This window comes from Olea europaea, chromosome 11 (assembly GCF_002742605.1).
Source record: "Olea europaea var. sylvestris chromosome 11, O_europaea_v1, whole genome shotgun sequence".
Taxonomy (NCBI): domain Eukaryota; kingdom Viridiplantae; phylum Streptophyta; class Magnoliopsida; order Lamiales; family Oleaceae; genus Olea; species Olea europaea.
Window position 1 is genome coordinate 32,639,740 of NC_036247.1, and position 27,277 is coordinate 32,667,016.

The 27,277-nt window shown below is 34.8% G+C and overlaps 1 protein-coding gene across 1 annotated transcript; it reads left to right on the top strand.

Moving 5' to 3' along the window:
- The first annotated feature begins 16,803 nt into the window (after positions 1 to 16,803).
- On the top strand, positions 16,804 to 21,167 carry LOC111404113 (probable auxin efflux carrier component 1b). The gene is made up of 6 exons (XM_023032854.1): positions 16,804 to 18,293; positions 18,756 to 19,014; positions 19,099 to 19,184; positions 19,383 to 19,540; positions 19,649 to 19,725; positions 20,710 to 21,167. Exons 1-6 carry the CDS (start codon positions 17,138 to 17,140, stop codon positions 20,774 to 20,776), a joined length of 1,803 nt encoding a protein of 600 aa, XP_022888622.1. The 5' UTR covers positions 16,804 to 17,137; the 3' UTR covers positions 20,777 to 21,167.
- The last annotated feature ends 6,110 nt before the right edge of the window (positions 21,168 to 27,277 follow it).

Consider the following 27,277-nt stretch of genomic DNA (forward strand, 5'->3'; position numbering starts at 1 on the left):
AAGCCAGTTTTTGAACTTGGAGCAATTTTTCTTTATGTGCCCCTTCTTTTTGCAAAAGAAGCACTTTGACTCCTTCTTGATGTCCGACTGGGGAGGAATCTTGCCCTTTCCCTTTTGTTTGGCTTGATCCTTTTTCTTTCCAGGAACTGTCAAATTCACCTTCTCACCCTCTTCCATTGCCAATCTTCCCTCCTCTTGAACACACATGGTCAACAGTTCATTAATTGACCATTTGTCCTTATGTGTGTTATAAGAGATCTTAAAGGGACCATATTGTTGGGGCAGAGTGCACAGAATGAAGTGAACTAGGAAAGTATCTGACATCTCAACTTCCAACGCTTTCAGTTGAGCCGCTATATCCCTCATGCGCATGATATGATCACGCACGCCTCTAATCCCAGTGAGCTTCATGGATGAGAGCTGCATAATTAGGGTGCTTGCTAATGCCTTGTCTGATGTTACAAATTAATCATCAATTGCCTTCAGCAATTCTCGAACATTGTCGTATTGCTCGACAGAACCCCTAATCCCAGCAGATATTTTGGTTTTTATGAACATGACTGAAAGGCGATTAGATCGCTCCCATTTTTCATAAAGATCAACTTGGTCTGGAATGCTGGTTTCAGTAATTTTAGGTGGTTCGTCTTTCCTAATAGCATAGTCAATGTCCATCCACCCTAAGTGAAGGAGAATCCTTTCCTTCCAAACCTTATAGTTGTCACCCTTAAGTTCAGGAACATCGCATTTCATATCAGAGAAATTAATTGGTTGAATAACTGCAACATTTCAAACATACATGCTCATTATTACAAAATTTGAAGCTAAAATAATATATGACATGTTTTACCAATGTAAAAACATGCAAAACATGAATCTAGCGACATAAAACTTACCTGTGGGCTAAAGTTCTAATTCAATTAGATTCATCTTAACTTTACAATAAAACTATCAAATTATGTTCCCTTTTCTAATACCTGTGGGCAAATTAGAAAATATATTTTGATATTTTATCCTAATTAATCATATATAATACGATAAAAATTCCTGTGGGATAAGATTTACCATATCAATTATGATTAATCACAATTAATGTTTATTTTCCAAATGTGATCCCAAATGAACCTTAATATATAATTTCAATTAATTAAAGATGCTGTGGCTATTCCTTAATTAATTAAAACCATATGGATCACCAAACATTAACTAAATTCTTAGGCTCAAACTATTGCTAAACCATATTCAATGCAATTAGACATTAATGTACTAATATTATTCAACTTAATAATGCATGAATAATAAAACAATAATTATTCACACAAATAACAAAAATAAATAATATAAGCACATAAATATCCATATTAAAGTCATAAGGAGCCTTTAATTAAAATTAATTTTAATGTGCAAAATTATTTACCCTAATAATGTATGTATAATAAACCACAAAATTTATACATACAAAAAAAGCATAAATAAATAAGTTCACTACATGTGAAAACAAAATCACCAAATAATTCTCATTAATTTTCAGCGCATGCCTCCAGGAAATAATACAATAGTTGAAATTTCTACTGACACAGATACAGGCTTTTGTCCAACATTCCATTTCTAAATGATAAAATCAGCAGCATTTATTGCAATTCATGCAAGTTGGCAGTATTGCAATTCATGCAAGTTGGCAGTAATCATTTTCATGAATTGCAAGTTGGCAGTAATCATGACATTTTCATGCAATTCATGCAAGTGGGGATACCTACAAATGGAGATGATCAATGGATTAAGCACCGTCTTCTCTATATGGTGGAGTGCAGCCTCTGATCTCCTCGCATCAATTGATTCGTTAGAGAGAGTTTTCTACATTTTGGGGCAACTGAAAGTGGAATAATGACGAGGGTTTCTTCCATTTGGGTCGATTCAAGACACTTGACCCATAAACTTATTTTCCTTGCCACGTCACCGTATCAACCTACAAGTAAACAAACATGTACTTGTAGCGGGATTTTTTTGGCTTAACACACACACTCTCTCTCTCTCTCCATGTTTTAACTTTTCCACATGCCGTTTAATGCCCTCTTATTGGGCTAGGTCGTCCCATTAAATCACTGAATATTCTTATTAAATAATTGCCCAATGAGTTAAAGAAGTAAAAAGGGTTAAAGTTCTCTTTTGGACTTTGCCTTTCGATTATAACAACTCCTTATCGGGTTTCAAAATTTAGGCCCATTAGATAATTCCATTTGCTGGCACCTGTTCCTTTATGTTGGGCCACCTATTGAGCACAATCTTATTCAACTGGATTTTTGTTTGTTCCATTTGGTGACTGCCCTTGATTCTCTACCTTGAAGCCTACACACTCTTGCATCTATGAATGAGATTTTGAAGTCAGTAAGTTATTTTGCAGCAAGCTTCCATAATTGGCCCCTGTATATTGTTTTACATGGTGACTATAGTGGTTGATTAAATTTTTTCCATCCTCCTGCTATATTCTTGAGTACATCGATTATTATCAAGTTGGACAAATGCCAAATGTATCATATTTTATTGGGCTATTGTAAATAACATGAAATTGGCTCAAAATTTTCAAAGTAGTTATCCATGTTGACTACACTTTATTTAATGTATATAATTGAGCTATATGCTATGTTGAATGTTTTGCCCCCTCAACCCAAATTATCAAATACGTACATTTGGAAAAAATGTTAATATTTATTTGTTAATAATATGGCATCTGAGAAAAATTGGGCCTTTGTTGGTAATAATGAATTTCCAATCACAGTAATTTGGAGCCCATGTGTGCTTTTATTGAAAGCCATCAAATTTCATTTATTTATCCACTAGTGATATGCAAAACTATTTTAGCACCAAGTGAATTGTTTGCTTATTGTTACTGGGCCTTAATATTGAAGATAGATAATCGCAAAATTTGAGTTTGAGGTGGCAAAATTCTTCTATTCGTATTTTAAACTTACAATGATATACCATGTGATGTGTGCGTGAATTAATACAGTTGCCATGATGACGAATTGTGAAAGCACATGAAATATGCTATTGTAATTCTTAATGGAGTCACGAATGGGCTAAAAATCTCGATCATGCCAAAAGGAATTATATTTACCAATGCACGATAAGTATTTGATAAATTACTTAGCTTGGATTTACCTTATTTAAGGAACTTTTGATCATCTCTATTATTCAAGGCGAGCCCATAAGTCTTCGTTCATCAAGGTTAGCTCGTGGCTTTCTTATTTATTGAAGGCAAGCCCTAGCTCATGATTTTTAATTATCGCATGTGGCATTTTATAAGTCATCGTTCCTTGAATAAAGGAAGAGACAGTATCTTAGAGTCCTCGTTCCTTGAATAAAGGAAGATGCGGTACTTTGGAGTCCTCGTTTCTTGAATAAAGGAAGATACGGTAACCTGAAGTCCTCGTTCCTTGAATAAAGGAAGATGCGCTATCTTTGAGTCTTTGTTCCTTGAAAAAAGGAAGAAGCAAATCACCGGACGTGTTTGCCCTTGCAAAATGAGTCTTTCCTAGCCTTCTTAGCCAGATGCTTATTCCTGACTTTGCGAGATTAGGTGTAAGACCTCATCTATCCGTGGAGGCTTATAAGACTCTGATATTTTGAGAGCTAATAGCGGGATGCTTATTCCTCATCTCGCCAGATAGTTATCCTTGGCTTCGTGAAATGTTTACTCCTCGCCTCTTACTATCGTCGAGCCTAGATATAAGGCCTCGTCCATCCGAGGTCGCCTATAAGACTCCGATAGTTCAGGAGCTATTCATGGTATGTCTCTTCCTCGCCTCACCGGATGTTTATTTCTAATTTTGTAGGATGTTTATTCTCCGCCTCGCCAGATGTTTATTCCTAGCTTCGTGAGATCTTTATTCCTTGCTCATCACTATTGTCGAGCTTAGCTATGAGACCTCGTCTATCCGAGGTCGCTTATAAGACTTCGATAGCTCGAGAGCTATTCACAGAATGTCTGTTTCCCGCCTCGCCAAATGTTTATTTCTGGCTTTGCGAGATCTTTATTCCTTGCCTCTCACTATCGTCGAGCCTAGCTGTAAGATCTCGTTATTCCGAGGTCGCTTATAAGACTTCGATGGTTCGAAAGCTATTCGCGGGATGTCTGTTCTCCGCCTCGTCAAATGCTTATTCTTGGCTTTACAAAATGATTATCCCTCGCCTATCACTATCGTCGAGCCCAGTTATAAGGCCACGTCTATCTGAGGCACCAGCTTGATATTTATTCCTCACTTCGTGAAATGCTTCACCATGAGTTATTGCATTATAGCAACATTTGTCTTCAAAAAGCTCATCATGCCTCTACATTACAGCTACGCATCTTTCAGAGTTTTACTTTTGCATCAGCCATATTACTTCTACTCATCTTCGGAGAGCTTATATTTTCCCTACATGGATAAACCATCCATCATGTAGGAAGCCCTTGACATGAATGACTCATCCACCATGCAAAGATGTCAATTACCCCTTCGTAAGGAGAGTGGTGGACCCACCTCATTACCTATGAAGATGTAGCCTTCCATGGCTGGATCAAACACCATGGAGGAAGTCTTTGCATAGAAGAGTAAACCCTTGCAAGAAGGTAAAAAATAAAATAATAAAATAAAAAAGGAGGTCCGACAAGGGCAAGCGTGATGCCTCTCTTGAGGAGCTACACCTTGCTACCTTAGAATTTAATCCCTTCCATAGCTAGACCAAATACCATGGAAGAAGCCCTTGATATGGATGTGTCACTCTCATTTAAGGACATCGGCTTATCACAGCTATATATGTTTAGGCAATCTTTGCTACTCAAATCTAGAGCATCGCCTCTGCTACTTACATTCAGAGCATCACCTCAACATCAGCTTAACACAACTGCTTATATATTCAGTCTAGTCTCGATATCAATTTTATCATAGTGGCTTATATTTCAAGTTCAACCCACATAGCTATTAGCATATGCATTATATTATTGTCGTTGAGTACGCATGTCACATCATTGCTAGCATGCCTTATAACCCATGACACTATTTTTACTGGCGCTAGTATGCATGTCACGTTATCTACACTATCGTCAAGCATATGACCTACTATGATACATAATAGGCTTTTTGCATATTATATTTTGGAGAAATGTGATATGTCATTATTCATTTTGTAGTTATGAGTATTTGAAGGAAAAATGGACTCCAAATTTATTTTGTATATGTGCAGTGGATATATTGTATTGTATTAGAAGTTGGTTTAGTCTATATCACAGAGAAGATGCTGTCGAAATTTCAAAAAATTATATGCGACATCTTTCGAGGCAATTCGTAAGCCTTTGCTTATTTAGGCTGGCAAATATATTTTCTAAGATTGTTTGTAAATCCTTACTTACTAGAGCTTCTCATATTTTCAAGACAATTCATAAACCCTCACCTAAGTGACAACTTGTACTTCGAAGTTCGACCGGCATATGAATGTACAACTCAAACTTGAAGACTATTGTTATACCTATAAAATATTTCATATTGGACCTTTCTATTGGACTTGGCTTGGACTCAGCCTATTATGTGGCTCCATTTTATTTAAGGTATGTTTTTACAACCCTAGCCAAATTTCCCCTCCCGACTCTCGCACTCTAATTATATTTCATCGGATCATTGACTTCGCTGTCGAAGTACAAACGATTGTTGGACCTTTTTTTCAACCAACAACCTTTGTCTCCTAACGGAGTGTTTCGTGTGTAAGTGTGTAGAGGACGAGACCAGAAATCTATTGACGACATTTTTTAGGGTCAACAACAATCACTAACTTCCTCCTTTAGTGAAACGGATTTAAATGATGATTTAAAAGAACACGCATTCTTAGAATTTGCCGTTATTTATGGAATATAACGTGTTTCTACTTTAACCCATCCGACAACATTCGTGGCTGATCCGAAGTGGAATACATTTATTTGTTGGATCAACAAGAAGGAATTAAAGCCGGAGAAATTTTATTACAATCCAGTGATTATTGTTACTGGGTTTTAATATTGAAGATAAATAATCGCAAAATTTGAGTTCGAGGTGGCAAAATTCTTCTATTGGTATTTTAAACTTACAATGATATACCATGTGATGTGTGCGTGAATTAATACAATTACCATGATGACGAAATGTGAAAGCACGTGAAATATGCTATTGTAATTCTTGATGGAGTCATGAATGGGCTACAAATCTCGATCATGCCAAAAGGAATTATATTTAGCAATGCACGATAAGTATTTGATAAATTACTTAGCTTGGATTTACCTTATTTAAGGTACTTTTGATCATCTCTATTATTCGAGACGAGCCCATAAGTCTTTGCTCATCAAGGTTAGCTCGTCGTTTTCTTATTTATCGAAGGCAAGCCCTAGCTCATGATTTTTTATTATCGCATGTGGCATTTTATAAGTCATCGTTCCTTAAATAAAGGAAGAGACAGTATCTTAGAGTCCTCGTTCCTTGAATAAAGGAAGATGCCGTACTTTGAAGTCCGTGTTCCTTGAATAAAGGAAGATGTGCTATCTTTGAGTTTTTGTTCCTTGAAAAAAGGAAGAAGCAAATCACTAGACGTGTTTACCCTTGCAAAATGAGTCTTTCCTAGCCTTCTTCGCCAGATGCTTATTCCTAGCTTTGCAAGATGTTTATTCCTCGCCCTTCACTATTGTCGAGCTTAGTCATAAGACCTTGTCTATCCAAGACTGCTTATAAGACTCTAATAATTCGAGAGCTATCCACGAGATGCCTATTCCCTGCCTTGCTAGATGCTCATCCCTGGCTTCACGATATGTTTATTCCTCGCCTTTCACTGTCGTCGAGCTTAGGTGTAAGACAGCTATCCACGGGATGCTTATTCCTCGCCTCGCCAGATGCTCATCCCTGGCTTCGTGAAATGTTTACTCCTCACCTCTTACTATCGTCGAGCCTAGCTGTAAGACATCGTCCATCCGAGGTCGCCTATAAGACTTCGATAGTTCAAGAGCTATTCGTGGTATGTCTATTCCTCGTCTCACCGGATGTTTATTTCTAATTTCATGGGATGTTTATTCTCCGCCTCACCAGATGTTTATTCCTGGCTTCATGAGATCTTTATTCCTTGCTCCTCACTATCGTCGAGCTTAGCTATAAGACCTCATCTATCCGAGGTCGCTTGTAAGACTTTGATAGTTCGAGAGTTATTCGCGAAATGTCTATTTCCCGCCTCGCTAAATGTTTATTTCTGGCTTTGCGAGATCTTTATTCCTCGCCTCTCACTATCGTCGAGCCTAGCTTTAAGATCTCGTCATTTCGAGGCCGCTTCTAAGACTTCAACGGTTCGAAAGCTATCCACAAGATGTTTGTTCCCCGCCTTGTCAAATGCTTATTACTGGCTTTGCGAGATGATTATCCCTCGCCTATCACTATCGTCGAGCCCAATTATAAGGCCACGCTATCTGAGGCACCAGCTTGATATTTATTCCTCACTTCACGAGATGTCTCACCATAAGTTATTGCATTATAGCCACATTTGTCTTCAAAAAGCTCATCATGCCTCCACATTACAACTACGCATCTTTCAGAGTTTTACTTCTGCATCAGCCATATTACTTCTACTCATCTTCGGAGAGCTAATATTTTCCCTACATGGATGAACCATCCACCATGTAGGAAGCCCTTGACATGAATGAATCATCCACCATGCAAAGATGTCAATTACCCCTTCGTAAGGAGAGTGGTGGGCCCACCTCATTACCTACGAAGATGAAACCTTCCATGGCTGGATCAAACACCATGGAGGAAGCCTTTGCATAGAAGAGTAAACCTTTGCAAGAAGGTAAAAAATAAAATAATAAAATAAAAAAGGAGCTCCGACAAGGGCAAGCGTGATGCCTCCTGTGAGGAGCTACACCTTGCTACTTTAGAATTTAATTCCTTTCATAGCTAGATCAAACACCATGGAAGAAGCCCTTGACATGAATGTGTCACTCTCATTTAAGGACATCAGCTTATCACAGCTATATATGTTTAGGCAATCTTTGCTAGTCAAATCTAGAGCATCGCCTCTACTACTTACATTCAGAGCATCACCTCAGCATCAGCTTATCACAACTGCTTATATATTTAGTCTAGTCTCGATATCAATTTTATCATAGTGGATTATATTTCAAGTTCAACCCGCGTAGTTGATAGCATATCTGCATATGCATTATATTATTGTTGTTGAGTACACATGTCGTATCATTGCTAGCATGCCTTATGACCTATGACACTATTTTTACCAACGCTAGTATGCATGTCACATTATCTACACTATCATCAAGCATATGACCTACTATGATACATAATAGGCTTTTTGCATATTATATTTTGGAGAAATGTGATATGTCCTTATTCATTTTATAGTTATGAGTATTTGGAGGGACAAAAGGACTCCAAATTTATTTTGTATATGTGCAGTGGATACATTGTATTGTATTATAAGTTGGTTTAAAGATTGTTTGAGCCACATTATTCCAAAAAAATGCATTCTTAAACAGTGATTTAACATAATTTCAATCACACATTTTTCAATAAAATAATATTACACGCAAATTAAAAATTTTTTCTTATTTTTTAACCACATATTTTCCATCAATACACTATTCAAGAATGCATTATTACCAAAATAATGTGGCTCAAACACCCCCTTAGTCTATATCAAAGAGGAGATGCTGTCGAAATTTCAAAAAATTATACGCGACATCTTTCAAGGCAATTCGTAAGCCTTCGCTTATTCAGGCTGGCACATATATTTTCTGAGATTGTTTGTAAATCCTTACTTACTGGAGCTTCTCATATTTTCAAGACAATTCATAAACCCCCGCCTAAGTGACAACTTGTATTTTGAAGTTCGACCAGCTTATGAATGTACAACTCAAACTTGAGGACTATTGTTATACCTATAAAATATTTCATATTGGACATTTCTATTGGACATGGCTTGGACTCAGCCTATTATGTGGCTCCATTTCATTTAAGGTATGTTTTTACAACCCCAGCCAAATTTCCCCTCTCGACTCTCGCACTCTTATTATATTTCGTCCGATCATTGACTTGACCGTCGAAATGTAAACAATCGTCGGACTTTTATTCAACCAACGACCTTTGCCTCTTAACAGAGTGTTTCGTGTGCAAGTGTGTGTGTAGAGGATGAGACCGGAAATCTATTGACGACATTTTTTAGGGTCAACAACAATCACAAACTTCCTCCTCTAGTGAAACGGATTTAAATGATGATTTAAAAGAACACACATTCTTAGAATTTGCCGTTATTTATGGAACATAACGTGTTTCTACTTTAACCCATCCGACAACATTTGTGGCTGATCCGAAGTGGAATACATTTATTTGTTGGATCAACAAGAAGGAATTAAAGCCGGAGAAATTTTATTACAATCCAGTGAGTTACACTTTGAATTTTGACAACGGACCAGTGCAAAAATTCTATTAGAAGAGGAATCATATATTCAGCGGCAAAGAAAATAATGGATAAGTTAGTTAATGTTTGTGGTGTCTACGAAAATTGTTTAATGTTAAAATGTATATTTACAAGTGTTGTTAATTAAGTAATTTTATTTAGGGATATTTCAGTAAATAAAAATATTAAAATTGTTGTGCAGCAAGTAAATTTTATACTTAATATAATTTTACAAAAATATAAATTCCTAAACAATCCTTAGTGAAATTTTGGTCAGAGGACGGCAGGGAGGGGGGCCTCATGCCCATCGCCCATCGCCCAACCCTCACAACGATCTCACTGCTAAAGTCGATCCACGATTAGCTCTATTAAATGACAATAATTAAGATCGACAATAACTAAATTCCATTACTTAACAAATACACCCAATAGTCAGATCAAATATCTCTTTGCAGTTGACAAAGGAAAAAAGCAACTTAGTCCCCAACAAATTGTCAAATACACTCACTAGGACGAAGGTTCAATATAAGCAAAATTTACAGTTAAGAAATTTAAGATGAGGGTTTTAGTAGATTTTCACCCTATTTTCACATTTCATCGCAAAAAATATCATTTTCTCAATTAAAAAAAAATTTAAAATGACAAATATAATCTCCTATTTAAATAAAATAAAAAGGAAAAAGTTTTTAAAAAAATTGCAATTATACTCCAAAACTTTTAAAAAAAAAATGCAAATGACTACAAAGAAATTATTAAAAGGGTAATTAGCACATGTCCCTATCTTTTCATATTATTGTGCAAAACGTCCATATCTTTCTTTTTGAGCATTTTCATCATTATTTTCACATTACATTGCGAAAATCATTTTTTTAAGATTGTTTGTAAATCCTTACTTACTAGAGCTTCTCATATTTTCAAGACAATTCATAAACCCTCACCTAAGTGACAACTTGTACTTCGAAGTTCGACCGGCATATGAATGTACAACTCAAACTTGAAGACTATTGTTATACCTATAAAATATTTCATATTGGACCTTTCTATTGGACTTGGCTTGGACTCAGCCTATTATGTGGCTCCATTTTATTTAAGGTATGTTTTTACAACCCTAGCCAAATTTCCCCTCCCGACTCTCGCACTCTAATTATATTTCATCGGATCATTGACTTCGCTGTCGAAGTACAAACGATTGTTGGACCTTTTTTTCAACCAACAACCTTTGTCTCCTAACGGAGTGTTTCGTGTGTAAGTGTGTAGAGGACGAGACCAGAAATCTATTGACGACATTTTTTAGGGTCAACAACAATCACTAACTTCCTCCTTTAGTGAAACGGATTTAAATGATGATTTAAAAGAACACGCATTCTTAGAATTTGCCGTTATTTATGGAATATAACGTGTTTCTACTTTAACCCATCCGACAACATTCGTGGCTGATCCGAAGTGGAATACATTTATTTGTTGGATCAACAAGAAGGAATTAAAGCCGGAGAAATTTTATTACAATCCAGTGAGTTACACTTTGAATTTTGACAACGGACCAGTGCAAAAATTCTATTAGAAGAGGAATCATATATTCAGCGGCAAAGAAAATAATGGATAAGTTAGTTAATGTTTGTGGTGTCTACAAAAATTGTTTAATGTTAAAATGTATATTTACAAGTGTTGTTAATTAAGTAATTTTATTTAGGGATATTTCAGTAAATAAAAATATTAAAATTGTTGTGCAGCAAGTAAATTTTTTACTTAATATAATTTTACAAAAATATAAATTCCTAAACAATCCTTAGTGAAATTTTGGTCAGAGGGCAACAGGGAGGAGGGCCTTATGCCCAACACCCAACCCTCACAACAATCTCACTGCTAAAGTCAATCCACGATTAGCTCTATTAAATGACAATAATTAAGATCGACAATAACTAAATTCCATTACTTAACAAATACCCCTATAGTCAGATCAAGGGCCCGTTTGGTAGGGATTTTGAGAATTGATTTTTTGATCGTTAGAAGAAAAGCGGGGTCCACATGTGAGAGAAGAAGTCAAAAATTATGGCTTGAATAGTAAAATAACGGTCAAAAAATCAATTTTTTGGGGCAAAAAATCAATTTTTTGGGGCAAAAAATCCCTACCAAACGGGGCCCAAATATCTCTTTGCAGTTGACAAAGGAAAAAAGCAACATAGTGCCCAACAAATTGTCAAATACACTCACTAGGACGAAGGTTCAATATAAGCAAAATTTACAGTTAAGAAATATAAGATGAAGGTTTTAGTAGATTTTAAATAGGATAATTAGTACAAAATGTTATTGTGCAAAATATCCTTACTTTTTAATATTATTGTGCAAAATGTCTATATCTTTCTTTCTTTTTGGCATTTTCACCCTATTTTCACATTTCATCGCAGAAAATGTCATTTTCTCAATTAAAAAAAATTTAAAATGACAAATATAATCTCTTATTTAAATAAAACAAAAAGGAAAAAGTTTTTAAAAAAATTGCAATTATACTCCAAAACTTTTAAAAAAAACTACAAATGACTTCAAATAAATTATTAAAAGGGTAATTAGCACAACATGTCCCTATCTTTTCATATTATTGTGCAAAACGTCCATATCTTTCTTTTTGGGCATTTTCATCCTTCTTTTCACATCACATTGCGAAAATCATCTTTTTCATCCATTTTTTCAATTAAAAGCTATAGAATGACAAATATGTCATTTTATTTAAATAAAAATATAAAGAACAAATTGCAACTATACTCTAAATTTTTTCAAAAAAAGTACAAATAAATTCAAAACAAATAATTAAAAAAGTGATTTTATTACTTCTTTATTTGAAAATTATTTGTATTTTTTTTTTGAAAAATTTGGGAGTATACTTGCAATTTGTCCTTTATTTTTATTTTTTGTTTTATTTAAATATCAGGGCATATTCTTCATTTTACATTTTTTTTGAGAAAATGGATGAAAATAATGATTTCCACGATGAAATGTGAAAAAAAGAGTGAAAATACCAAAAAATAAAAAGTATGGATGTTTTGCATAATAATATTGAAATGTATAGATATTTTGTGCTAATTATCCTTTTAATAATTTATTTGGACTTATTTGTAATTTTTTAAAAAGTTCTGGAGATTAATTACAATTTGTTCTTTAATTTTTTTTTAAATTTAAATAGGAGGGTATATTTATCATTTTACATTTTTTTTAATTTAGAAAATGATCTTTTCCACAGTACAAGGCGAAAATAGAGATAAAAATGTCAAAAAATGAAAAAATAGAGACTATTTACACATTAACAATGAAAGGTAGGTAACGACATTTTTTGTTAACGAAGAGGAGACAAGGGACATGCAAGCCGCTTAGAAAAATTGAAATTGCTTTCCAACCAAACTACACCCACCAGTCAGATCAAATATCTCTTTGCAATTGACGAAGAAAAAAATTAACTTTGTGCCAGACGACACTTTGCTGCTCTTAGGTTGTATGTTCTCAAATAAATTCAAGAAAAGAGGAAAGTGACTAACTATACAGTGGACACATAAAGCAAAATTCTAGTTCCGACAATATGGAAAAAGTAGAAAATATTTGTATTTTATATGATGAATTTAAAACATAAAATTACACGAAGTGGAGAGAATCTTTTAATATATATATATAATCAATTCTCAAGTCTGTTCTGAACATTTGTCCCAACAGACTTTTGTGCTTATGTTTTTATACATTCTCTCCTTTTCTCCTGCTTTTTCTTACTTTCCTTTAGGGCTGGACAAATCTCTCGAATCAAATTTGAACCGAATCGAATCTAAAGGTTCTTGTCAAATTAAATACCCGAACGAGTATCTGAATTGAGAACCGACGAGTACGGTTCGATTCTAGAGCAAGAACCGAATCTTTCTAATTTTTTTTATATTGAGTAAATCAAATTATTTTAATTTTAATTTTTTCTAAACAAATTAAAAAATTGAAAATTGTTTAATGTTAAAATGTATATTTACAAGTGTTGTTAATTAAGTAATTTTATTTAGGGATATTTCAGTAAATAAAAATATTAAAATTGTTGTGCAGCAAGTAAATTTTATACTTAATATAATTTTACAAAAATATAAATTCCTAAACAATCCTTAGTGAAATTTTGGTCAGAGGACGGCAGGGAGGGGGGCCTCATGCCCATCGCCCATCGCCCAACCCTCACAACGATCTCACTGCTAAAGTCGATCCACGATTAGCTCTATTAAATGACAATAATTAAGATCGACAATAACTAAATTCCATTACTTAACAAATACACCCAATAGTCAGATCAAATATCTCTTTGCAGTTGACAAAGGAAAAAAGCAACTTAGTCCCCAACAAATTGTCAAATACACTCACTAGGACGAAGGTTCAATATAAGCAAAATTTACAGTTAAGAAATTTAAGATGAGGGTTTTAGTAGATTTTCACCCTATTTTCACATTTCATCGCAAAAAATATCATTTTCTCAATTAAAAAAAAATTTAAAATGACAAATATAATCTCCTATTTAAATAAAATAAAAAGGAAAAAGTTTTTAAAAAAATTGCAATTATACTCCAAAACTTTTAAAAAAAAAATGCAAATGACTACAAAGAAATTATTAAAAGGGTAATTAGCACATGTCCCTATCTTTTCATATTATTGTGCAAAACGTCCATATCTTTCTTTTTGAGCATTTTCATCATTATTTTCACATTACATTGCGAAAATCATTTTTTTCATCCATTTTTTCAATTAAAAGATGTAGAATGACAAATATATCATTTTACTTAAATAAAAATATAAAGAACAAATTGGAACAATTCACTTTTTTAATTCTTTGTTTGGAATTTATTTCTACTTTCTTTTTTGAAAATTTTGGGAGTATACTTTCAATTTGTTCTTTATTTTTATTTTCTTTATTTTTTGTTTTATTTAAATATCAAGGCATATTCTTCATTTTACATTTTTTTTTGAGAAAATGGATGAAAATAATGATTTCCACGATGAAATGTGAAAACAACAGTGAAAATACCAAAAAATAAAAAGTATGGATGTTTTGCATAATAATATTGAAATGTAAAGATATTTTGTGCTAATTATCATTTTAATAATTTATTTGGACTTATTTGCAATTTTTTAAAAAAGTTTTGGATATTAATTACAATTTGTTCTTTAAATTTTTTTTTTATATTTAAATAGAAAGGTATATTTATCATTTTACATTTTTTTTTTATTGAGAAAATGATCTTTTCTGCAATACAAAGCGAAAATAGGGATAAAAATGTTAAAAAATGAAAAGTAAAGACTATTTACACATTAACAATGAAAGGTAGGTAAAGACATTTTTTGTTAATGAAGAGGAGACAAGGGACATACAAGCCGCTTAGAAAAATTGAAATTGCTTTCCAACCAGACTACACCCACCAATCAGATCAAATATCTCTTTGCAATTGACGAAGAAAAAAATTAACTTTGTGCCAGACAACACTTTGCTGCTCTTAGGTTGTATGTTCTCAAATAAATTCAAGAAAAGAGGAAAGTGACTAACTATACAGTGGACACATAAAGCAAAATTCTTGTTCCGACAATATGGAAAAAGTAGAAAATATTTGTATTATATATGATGAATTTAAAACATAAAATTACACGAAGTGGAGAGAATCTTTTAATATATATATGGGTGTATGTCTAATCAATTCTCAAGTCTGTTCCGAACATTTGTCCCAGCAGACTTTTGTGCTTATGTTTTTATACATTTTCTACTTTTCTCCTGCTTTTTCTTACTAAAAAAAGAAGAAGGTTGAACCCGAACTTTCAGGGTTCCCACCGTTTCGTTTCTAGAGCTTTGTGAGGAAGGTAAATCGCGAGATTTGCCTCAGCAGGTCAGGAAACAAGAGCTGTCTGTACACTGTACCTACAAGTAGTTCAATTTCATGCCTTAGGAATCGAACCATCACACTGCAGTTGCCAGCAAGGTGTGAGATAACCTCACTCCTGTCCTTTGCACCACTGAACTATACCCCGAGCTATTTTTTCTTACTCTCCTTTCCTTTTCTCCCTGATGCTGTTTGGCCCTTTGTCACTAGAATTGGTCCATTGGAGTCTGATACTGTTTTTCCTCTAACGATTTCTAAATCTAAGTTTTTGGCCAAATAATTTGTTTCATTTCTAATTTTTTAATTTTTGGCTCAATTACTCATTTTACTGTTTCATTTCTTAGCCAAATAAAATTAAATCAACTAAATAACTTTAAACACCTACACTAAAGTGCATAACGTTGTCTGGACTCTCGCACTTACTCTCACAGCCTCGCTAATATTCCAAAACCTATACAATCGTCAGCCAACACTGTGACCTCCGCCGACCGAAACTTTGATCGTAGGGATCATTTGAACAAGGTAGTTTACTAGTTTTTGACATTCCAAAATCATTGAATGTATCATTACTTGTATTTATATAATATTCTTATAAATGTTAAAAAATTTAATTATAGTATATAACTGAAGGGAATCGAACCGAACCAAACGAAACTGAACCCGAACAGTTCCATAATTATATTTGGACCTGACGGTTCCATTTATTAAATACCCGAAAATTTTGGTTCGATTTGATTCTCTTTAGAATCGAATCGAACCGGACCGACCCTCGCCCACCCCTACTCTCCTTTCCTTTTCTCCCTGATGCTGTTTGGCCCTTTGTCACTAGAATTGGTCCATTGGAGTCTGATACTGTTTTTCCTCATTGTTACACTATGGAGCATGTTTGGCTGAACCGAAGATAAAGTAAGAATACTTTTTGTAAGTGAATACTTACTTTCAAATAAAGTGATTTTTTGATCTAAAGGCATGCGAGATAATCTTCCTAGGCTTCGGCAAACATGTTAAAACTGTTTCTTTTCATAGTTGTGTTATTTTGCTATGATCGAAATGTAGGTAAATGAAGAGGGTTTCTGTAGATGACCAATCATAAATTTTTTTTTAGCTATTATGCATTTCATTAAGGCTTTGACCAACACTAGTAAAATGATTTTCACATAACGACCTTAAATTAAATAGTATTTAATTTCTTCTTCTTATTATTTATTGTAGTTACTTTTTGTCAATGTCGTCCAACTTTGTCCAATTATTGTAATCAACTCATTATAATCATCTAATAATAAATTTGTTTATAAGAAAGATTATTAGTGCTTATTCGACAAATTATTATTTGAAAACTATTTTTTTTTTGTGTTCCCATTTTTTTATCGAATTAAGCTAAAGTGACAGTGAATAACAAAAGACATGACAGTCCCACACATGAACGAGACCTGCTTAAAAAAAATAAAAAATGGGCACTTCTGCTCTTTTTCCATCAAAAGACGCAGAAAGAACTGCGCGAAAGACCTCAGCTTTTATCTCTGGCTGCCATTTATTTCCCATAAATAATCTCATATGTCTACTCGCTTCATTTCTCTCCCAAATCCTGCCTGAAAATCTGGTCATAAAACCATTTTCTGGCAACCCATTACCCAGCTTTTCTTTTAGCTCCACGTATCCGACAACCATCAAGCATATCTGTCTCTTGTAGCTATTTTTAATAAAATTGTACTCCATGTTTGCAGCTTCATCTTGAACTGGAAATCTTGGTTTTTTCTCAAGGAAAAACTAGAGGGTATCCACAAAATCCCATTTTTAAGCAAGGAAAAATGATCACAATCACAGACCTTTACCATGTGCTAACGGCTGTGGTTCCACTCTATGTGGCCATGATTTTGGCCTATGGTTCAGTAAAATGGTGGAAAATATTCACCCCAGATCAATGTTCAGGCATCAATCGATTTGTGGCACTCTTTGCAGTGCCTCTACTTTCTTTCCACTTCATCTCCACGAACAATCCCTATGCTATGAACTACAGATTCATAGCCGCTGACACCCTTCAGAAAATCATAGTGCTTTTTGTTCTTGCCATTTGGTCAAGAATCAGCTCAAGAGGGTCCCTTGAATGGTCCATCACTCTGTTTTCTCTTTCTACGCTCCCCAACACTCTTGTAATGGGGATCCCTCTGTTGAAAGGGATGTATGGTGAGTCTTCAGGGAGTTTAATGGTGCAGATAGTGGTGCTTCAGTGCATTATTTGGTACACTTTGATGCTGTTTTTGTTTGAGTACAGAGGAGCCAGATTGCTTATTGCAGAGCAGTTCCCAGATACTGCAGCCTCCATTATCTCCTTTAGAATCGATTCTGATATCATTTCTTTGGACGGTAAAGAGCCTCTGCAAACTGAAGCTGAAGTTGGTGAAGATGGAAAACTCCATGTTACTGTAAGAAAATCAACAAGTTCAAGGTCTGAAATCTTTTCAAGAAGATCCCATGGGCCTAATTCTGGTGTTTCTATGACGCCTAGACCTTCAAATTTAACGAATGCAGAGATTTATTCTTTGCAGTCATCAAGAAACCCCACCCCAAGAGGCTCAAGCTTTAACCACACTGATTTTTATTCTATGGTGAATGGGAGGAACACTAGCAATGTTAGTCCAAGGCATTCAAATTATGGGAACTTGGGGTTTGATGAGGAGAGTGGTCATGGGAACCCTTCAAGGCCTTATGGGGTTTCTGGGCAGGGGAATGCAGGGTACCCTGCACCTGCCGGTGCCGAAATTTTCTCTCCAGTGACAGACTCCTGCACGAAAAAGAAGGCTAATGGTACAGAGGGTAATGGCAAAGATCTTCACTTGTTTGTTTGGAGTTCTAGTGCTTCACCAGTTTCTGAAGGAGGGATCCATGTATTCAGGGGAGGTGAATATGGAAATGAAATCAATGTTGGAGCTCATCCCAAAGGTAATTTTCCTCATTTGGAGTATACTCCCATTTTTATTTATTTATTTTTTTGGGTCAAAACACCTGTAGACTAAATATTAATACTTCTTGATCCAATAATCGTTTAATTCCAATCTTGTTTTGTGAATATGAATGGTTGATTGTAAGCCTAAAATATTCTTGGATTTGTCTACTTTTATATGTAACTGTATTTGTCTTTTACTGAAACTTGTCCTGGGATTCTGATTTCTTTTATTAGCTTGTGGTTGAAAATGGTTTTTGTTATGTTTTTTTTCCTGTGGAGTTTCCCTCTAGTATGGGCAATCAGTTCTTGGTTTATTATTAACACTGCACCCATCCGGAAATTTTGGTGTTTTTGTCTTCTACCTGGGAATGGAGTTGACTTTATTCATCACTCTTGTCATTGATAATATACTTCCATTATTTTAATTCTGTATTTTTATTACTGATGATTCGACGTGTTTGACATTTTAGACTATGATGATTTTGGGCGAGACGAGTTCAGTTTTGGGAACAAACAGGGACTAAATGGAATGAACCGGGAAGGACCAGTACTATCGAAGCTCGGATCAAGTTCGACAACCGAGCTTCGTCCGAAGCCTAGTGCAGAGACTAAGACAACAACCATGCCTCCAACTAGTGTGATGACTCGGCTCATATTGATTATGGTGTGGCGAAAGCTTATGAGGAATCCAAACACTTATTCCAGCCTCTTTGGCCTCACATGGTCTTTGGTCTCATTCAAGTAAATATTCTTGTATTTTGTGAAAAATCCATGTATGTAGCCCTTGATGTTGGAAATTTTGATCTATTGCTAAAATTGTTGCAGGTGGCATGTTGAGATGCCTGCAATTATCGCCAAATCTATATCTATTTTGTCTGATGCCGGTCTTGGAATGGCAATGTTCAGTCTTGGTATGATCTAATTTGATGTCCCTCCTCAAAGATCATGTTCAGACTAGAGAGCATGTTCAACTATACTTAGAAGTTACTTTTCTGAAGAAGCTAGTTAGTACAAAAGTAACTTTTAAATTATGTTCGTCAATTAAGAAGCTTTAAAGTAACTTTTCTTCTGAAGTTTACTTCATCTCGTATTTTACCGTGGGATTGCAGGATTGTTTATGGCATTGCAGCCTAGGATGATTGCTTGCGGGAAATCAGTTGCTGCCTTCTCCATGGCGGTGCGATTTCTTACAGGACCCGCAGTTATGGCTGCTGCCTCAATAGCCATTGGACTTCGGGGTGTTCTTTTACACGTTGCAATCGTGCAGGTAAATAAAATCAAATGATGAAAAATTTTATACAATGTGATGTGTTTATTTCCAATTACTTTTGACCATTCTTGCTCGGCTGATTGATTTCAATCTTCATATTTTCAGTCAGCACTTCCACAAGGAATCGTTCCTTTTGTCTTCGCAAAGGAATATAATGTTCATCCCGATATCTTGAGCACCGGGTTAGCTCTTATACATTTTGTTTTAGACTAAAGTTCTTTATTGAAATATTGTTTCGAGCATGTTGATGGAAGCGCCAATGTTGCACATGCCATTACGTGTATGTATTAAATATCACTCGATATGAAGATATCGAATGATGGTAGTATGAGTCGCAAGTGAAGTTGCTCGTCTTTTTTATGTTTCTCATTTCATATTTTCGTGTATTATGGTTGTTGCAGGGTGATATTCGGGATGTTAGATGTCCCTCTTCAAAGATCATGTTCAGACTAGAGAGCATGTTCAACTATACTTAGAAAATACTTTTCTGAAGAAACTAGTTAGTACAAAAGTAACTTTTAAATTATGTTCGTCAATTAAGAAGCTTTAAAGTAACTTTTCTTCTGAAGTTTACTTCATCTCTTATTTTATCGTGGGATTGCAGGATTGTTTATGGCATTGCAGCCTAGGATGATTGCTTGCGGGAAATCAGTTGCTGCCTTCTCCATGGCCGTGCGATTTCTTACAGGACCTGCAGTTATGGCTGCTGCCTCAATTGCTATTGGACTTCGAGGCGTTCTTTTACACATTGCAATCGTGCAGGTAAATAAAATTAAATGACACAAAATTTTATACAATTTGACGTGTTAATTTCCAATTACTTTTGACCATTCGTGCTCGGCTGATTGATTTCAAGCTTCATATTTTCAGTCAGCACTTCCACAAGGAATCGTTCCTTTTGTCTTTGCAAAGGAATATAATGTTCATCCCGATATCTTGAGCACCGGGTTAGCTCCTATACATTTTGTTTTAGACTAAAGTTCTTTATTGAAATATTGTTACGAGCGTGTTGATGGAAGTGCCAATGTTGCACATGCCATTACGTGTATGCATTAAATATCACTCGTTATGAAGATATCGAATGATGGTAGTATGAGTCGTAAGTGAAGTTGCTCGTCTTTTTTATGTTTCTCATTTCATATTTTCGTGTATTATGGTTGTTGCAGGGTGATATTCGGGATGTTAATAGCTCTACCTATAACTTTGGTGTACTATATCTTGCTGGGACTTTGAAGTTGAAGCAGTAAAGTTGATGTGGCTGCTGCAGATTAAAGAAAGAACTAACCCTTTTGGCATGGCATTTTTTGGGCTTCTAACAAGACACAGAAAATCAAGCAGAAAATGGCGGGCAGGTAGAACATTGAAGAGACTCACTCTTGTAACAAGGCTGAGCTGATATATATAAAGAGAGAAGAATGCAAAATTATTAGTGGGAAAATTTTCTGTTGTCTTTTCTTCCTTCTTATGCCCTCTATTACTTAATTTCGTTCCTTTTCCTTGAAGAAAATGATGCTTATTCTTGTTATGACAAAATAAATATAGCAATTGAGAACAAAGAGGAAGAAGGTGAATATGAAATCTTCAAAGGCTTGAACACGAAGAATGTATCGTCGTCCTCAAACAATATTTGTCTCCTTTTAAGGATTTATTGGCAAATAGTTCGTAGAATTAAACAAGATTTAATGAAAAAACACCAATAGCAAAAATGCTTCTTTTAATGAACGAGTGAAAAGAAAGTGTTTGATTATGTAAAGAAGCAACTTTTACAGAATTTTGGATGAACAAGGAATGATTTTTTCATATAATTTTCATTGTTGTCTAGAACTTCAATAACCTATTTATAGGCCTTGATTAGTTCACACGAAGTGGTGCCAGAAGATAGGATGAAAGGCATGTTCAAAAATGGCCACAACGATAATATCATTTACACTACGGACCGCATGGTTATAACATTTGTGGTCACCAAATTCTCTGCTTGGTCTCATGCGACCGCATAGTCCAATTTATGCGGTCGCATAGGCCAATTTTCTTGGCAGAATTTTCCCTTTTTCGTTTCTTAACCAATTCACTTCATCCACTCTAGATTTTGAACAACAAGATTCCAACAATTTTTAGTTAATTTCAAAGTGCCAGGTCCAATCTTAAGAAATACAGGGCGTTCCCTCGTTCTGAATTTAAATAAAAATACAGTGCATCGAGCTTGGCATGCTCGAGGGGATGAATGGAATCGGACCAGCTCGGGCTTGTTACCATGCTGCTTCTGCTGTTTTGGTAAAGGGCAAAACTAATGTTGGTGGTAAATTCCCAATGGATAAAAATCCAAACGGATAAAGCTAGGGAAAAAGCCCAATCTCTGATAATGTTTAGGGAAAAAAGGTTGGAAATTGAGTATGTACATTAAATGAAATAAATTTTCAAATTATAGGACTATGAACAATACAATTTTTGACTCATATGTCGGCACTTTGGACGTTTTACATTATTTCTACTACTTCGATTCATTCTACTTTATATACACCTCATATCTCATCTTTATATTTCACATCTTATCCTTCTTGACATCTCAACCTCTTTTCGCCATATCTTCAATCCCATCATTGAAGATCTTTTCAATAAAATGATTACTCATATGCTAATCGAAGAATATGACAAGACGGTCTAGAGTTTCAAATGGTGATGGGTCATCATGCTCAATGGTTCTCAATACAAATTGAGAGAGTTCGGAGGGTTTCGCCTAAGGCGAGTTGCAGACTCTGGTTTCAGTGCACATGTGGAAGGCTACTCTGTTTAGCCAATAAGCTTAGGAAAGAAATGCCCTTGGGGAACTGACTATTAATGCTAATCCATTAGTTCTAACTCGAAGTTTGCTCTTAACTGTCTCAAAGTTAGCTGCTTGACACAAGTACACGATAGTATAAAGAAAATGATCGAAAAGTAGGTTATCGACAACTCATGAAGGATTGTTTTCGTCCATGGCTATTTATAATCAAAAGGAATTTTGAAGGAGTCGATCCTTGTTCAAGCGCATCCTACAATTCCTTCCATTTAGTTTGGCCCTCTAGATGATGTTTTCTTCCAATTTGGCCCTCTGATGATTTTTCAGAATTTGAATTCTCCCCCGTCATTGATTTCTGGAGAATGAGTAATGAAATCTAGAGGAAATGAAATTGGAAATGCAAATGAAATTATGTGAGAGGAGAGACTGGATATTTTTGCGTGAAGAATTGGAGTGAAGAGTATGGGTATTTATAATATTTTTATTATCCACATTTCTTAACTTTTTACTATTTTTTTCATTTTCTTTTGTAGATAACCGATGAAAGTAAAAAATATAGCCGTTGGAAACAGTTTGACAGCTAGATTTTTTTAGAATTAGTCTGTGTACAATCAAGAATATTCATAGAGTGGGTCCATGTGAGTAAAATATCACAAAAAAAATATCGATCCATTCCTTCTATTGTCTGTGTTTTGGAGGGATTTTGTGTACGCACAGTACAACCCATTTTTTTTTAATCCTCATGCAGCAGTTGATATTTGTAAATTAGAGTGTAAATTCGACCCGAGTTTTATAGATTGCACCTAAAGAATATGTTTATTCCCCATTCCCTCCACACTATTTGAAAAAAGTGGAATGATGAGGCAAAAACCCAACATTAATTTTGCTATATAAGATTGACAATTTAGGCTGTTTAGTCCATGTTTGGTGAGGATTAATATTATATTTTTAATTATTTTGATAAAAGTTGATAAAATGTTTGGTTGAAAAGTTATATGCTCATAAAATGTGTTATTAAAATTAATTATTGACTTTGACTTTGACATTGACATTAACTTTAACTTAAATTAAAATTTTAAATTTAACCTAAGCAGGAAAATAATATTTGATTTTCTGATAAATTGGAGGTAAACTAGAGGGAATTTTACAGTGCCATCAGCCATGCTTGCTGCTGTGTTTTTATAGCTTTTGCTGGCCGTTGGTACAAAAATAAATAATGGCGTTGCTTGCAATTTCCAAATTCGGCTGTGCTTGACGGACAGTTGGCCTGTCCACTCAGGGGGGACATGTGTCCCGCCATGGGCTGGGAGTTTATACCGTCTATCTAAATAATCCCGTTATAATGCTCGAATTTTTTTGATGAAAGGAACTCTCACAATGACGGAACTTTTTATTTATGGGAGAACTAAAATATATGAGAGAATGTCAACTATTCAAACAAACTAAGCAAAATTCCTATATTAATCCTTCCAAATTTGTATAAGTCAGGTATGTGGGCCCCAATTGGATCATGAGCGGAAACGTGGTAAATACAACGTTAGATGAGAAAGGCTAGGTTTTAGGCCTGTCGGCTCATTTATTGCTATCGCAGTGTTTACCAGTTTAATTTCCCTATACTCATAGCCACACCCTATTGATGCAAAAGCTTGGAGGAATGAGATCTGCTAGAGAAACAGGGCCACCTATCCGCCCGAGAAGAATTATTGGGGAGGAATTGAGAAGGGTCATTCTGCTCGGGGCCCCCTGCGACCCAACAATCAACGCGGTCCCCCTTCGGACTGTCACTCTTATTGTGTCCCCTGGAATATAGTCTAATGATACAAAGGATAAGAGTGAGGTTATCTCATGTCTTGCTGGCAGCTACAGTGTGGGAGTTCGATTCTCGAAACATGAAATTGGACTCTTTGTAAGCGCAGTGTACAGACAGCTCTTGTTCCATAGCCTGTTGGGACACATCCCGCGATTTACCTCCCTCACAAAACTCTAGGGACGGAACAGTGAGACCCTCAATGTTAGAGTTCAACCTTTGATTGTCACCCTTATTGTACATAAGGCACAGCCCAATTGAGTAAATCAAACGTAAAACAATTTTGCTTTATGTACAAAAGAATCATATAGATAGTGAGGTAGCAGCATTCATTGAATGTTGAACAAAATATAATTTTAAATCAGCTAATACAATGTTGTCACCTGTGTATTGTCATTCCTCTTATCAAAAGCTTCTATACAAGAAGTTTTATTTAAAATTACCCTGAAAGAGGGAGATGGGAGTGGTTGTTAGCTAGTCTATTCTGATACATTCGACTCCTAATTGGTACCACTAAAAGTTCGATTAAAATTGAATTCAAAATTAATAATTAATTTTCATCAAATATGAAATTCATAGGATCTACTACTTTTCAATTACATATTTCATTAACTTTTATCAAAAATTGCTAAAAAATTTATTTTATTCTCTGCCAAACAAAATTTGAATAAGTTAATATGATAATTAGTGCTTAGTTTTTAAGTTATAATTTAAATTGCGAATCTTACATGATGTATGAATAAAAAGTAAAATAATAAGTTATTTGTCCATTAAATGTATTTGACGGGTTTAAATTTTACAAGACTGACTATGCTACATGTGCACTTTTGGTGTATATAATCATATACACCTCTCACATGGGGGGAACTTGCATATAAGTTATTATGCTTGGGCAACCAAAAGTGAAACAATATATTTATCGACCCCATTAGATTATATAGTTCCCGTTGGGAAGAACCAATTTACGGGGAGGTGAGGACAGGGAAGGAGTTCCGCGCGAGATTTGTTAGGCAATCCTTGGTACGTGATTGATGTAAAAATTCACTGTTGTCGCCGCCATTTCCACCCCATCAGGTCAAGTCTAAAGTCGCAAACTAGACATTACGGACAAAAAATGATATTAGCATTTAATATCTATGATTGATTGATGTTTTCGACAAGAGGTATCAAACGTACGGATGAGGCAACGTGCGTCTTCATCCAACGAATCTTATTCAAATTTTTTTACTATGAAATCTCATACTTAGTACCCTTTTAATGTAATACAAGTTTAAACTCTAAATTTATAACTACATCATAACACTGTTTATCTATCTCCACCCAAAGTTGACATCCTTTTTTTACATTGGAGGCTCACGTCTAAAACTTTCCCACGCTTATATTCCCCCTACTAACTTGACCGTTGGAGTGCGAGTTGCCCAACTCCACCCCCATTAGAGGAAGTCACGTATGGCTAACGATTTGTCTAAATGTGCAAGAATTAGGTTTTGTGAATATGAGTAACCTTGAGATCAGTTAACTACGTGGAAAGTACAAAACTCGAAGTCAACAATTAACACAAAATTTCGCTAAAAATATAACTACAAAGTACAGACATCCTCCCGACATATAGTCAGATTTCCACGATTCTGTGATTAATTAGTTAATGACAATAAAGCACATTATGAAGCCAAATCCTGTTTTTAGGTAAAGCTTTGTTTCAAAATATGGAAAAACAGCACAAGAGACATCATATTTGAACAATTAGCTAACCTTTTCCATTGACGATCTATTTGGAAAAATAAAGTGCTGTAAAGTGGGAATTCACACCAATCTTAATCAAAGTGGACAAACACAAAAGCATCTTTAGCTTTAGCTTTTGCTTATTAATTCCAATTAGTGGGTTACATCTCTTTTTCCATGTTTTTCATGAATCCGACGTAGCATGTATACTTAGAAAGTAATTATCACCCCGATGTGAATGCGATCGCAGCGAATCATATGATTGTTCCCACATGTTTAATTAGATCATAGTCTTTCTCCTTGAGTGTCACAAGGGTTAGAAATTTCATACACCATATGTCCCACTTTTTATTTTATTTTACATTTTACTTTTCTCATGTAAAGGAATTTAACTAAAATTATAATGTATTTGTAGTTACGAATGATTTGATGGTATTGAGTTGTTTAAAGAGAGTGAAATAAAAAAAATAAATAAATAAATAAAGGCAAAAGAATGCATATACTATTTGAATCTTCGAACTTGTTAGCAAAAGAAAATATGATTGAAATGACATGAGAAATTTAATAGATTCGAGAAGTCAAACATAATCCCGTGCTAAATACTCAATGGAGAAATGAGCAGTTCACGATGAGATGGTGACCAATATTCTAAATATTTGTATTTTGGCTTTTTCATCTCATGTGATAGGTTAGATGGTAGCTTGATAAATAAAGACGAAGAAAAAGGCAACACAAGGTTCACACCCTGCTCCACCACACTGCCATACATCTCTACGCGGTGATTGATATCTTCTATGAATGCGCCATCTTTTACGAATAATACCTTGACCAAAATATATTCAGTACGAAGATACTTGATATGCTTAACAAATTGGTAGCCTATAGGAGATACGCTTAGTTAAATTTTCAATCTACTTTTCAAATTTACTTCTTCTCTTTTGATTATAAATACTCACAGATAAGGACATTCAGATTTAATTGCAATTTGGTAATTTACTCTCACATATGGTGACATTCAGATGTAATTGTAATTTGGTAATTTACTCTAAATCTCCTCTCACCCTTCTGTCTTGCATTCATTCTATCCTGTTTCGGTTTTAGCGTGCAAATGATGCTTAGATGGAAGGGAAGGTGATCAGAATCCAGTTAACTACTTGATCGAACCTATTTTGAGATGTCATTAAATTTTTTTTTTTTTACATTAACATTAAACCATGTTTAATAGAATTTTTTAAGAATAGATTTTGTTGAAAAATGTATGATAAAAAGTAGGAAAAAGTTATAGGTTCACGTGCAAAGTTATTTTTTTGAGAAAATGTATAATTGAAAATAATTTTGAGAAAAAATAAGTCCAAAAATGAAGGCCAAACTAGAGAAAATATGATTAAGAAAGTAAAATAAATTATCTGTTACCTTGGGCAGTGTAAGC

What these genes read in the sequence shown, in the direction of transcription:
- LOC111404113 (XM_023032854.1), top strand. Translation starts at nt 17,138, where the DNA reads ATGATCACAATCACAGACCTTTACCATGTGCTAACGGCTGTGGTTCCA. An exon ending in TTTTCCTCATTTGGAGTATA is followed by an intron (nt 18,294 to 18,755) that starts CTCCCATTTTTA and finishes ACTATGATGATT; the next exon opens with TTGGGCGAGACGAGTTCAGT. An exon ending in AATGGCAATGTTCAGTCTTG is followed by an intron (nt 19,185 to 19,382) that starts GTATGATCTAAT and finishes GTGGGATTGCAG; the next exon opens with GATTGTTTATGGCATTGCAG.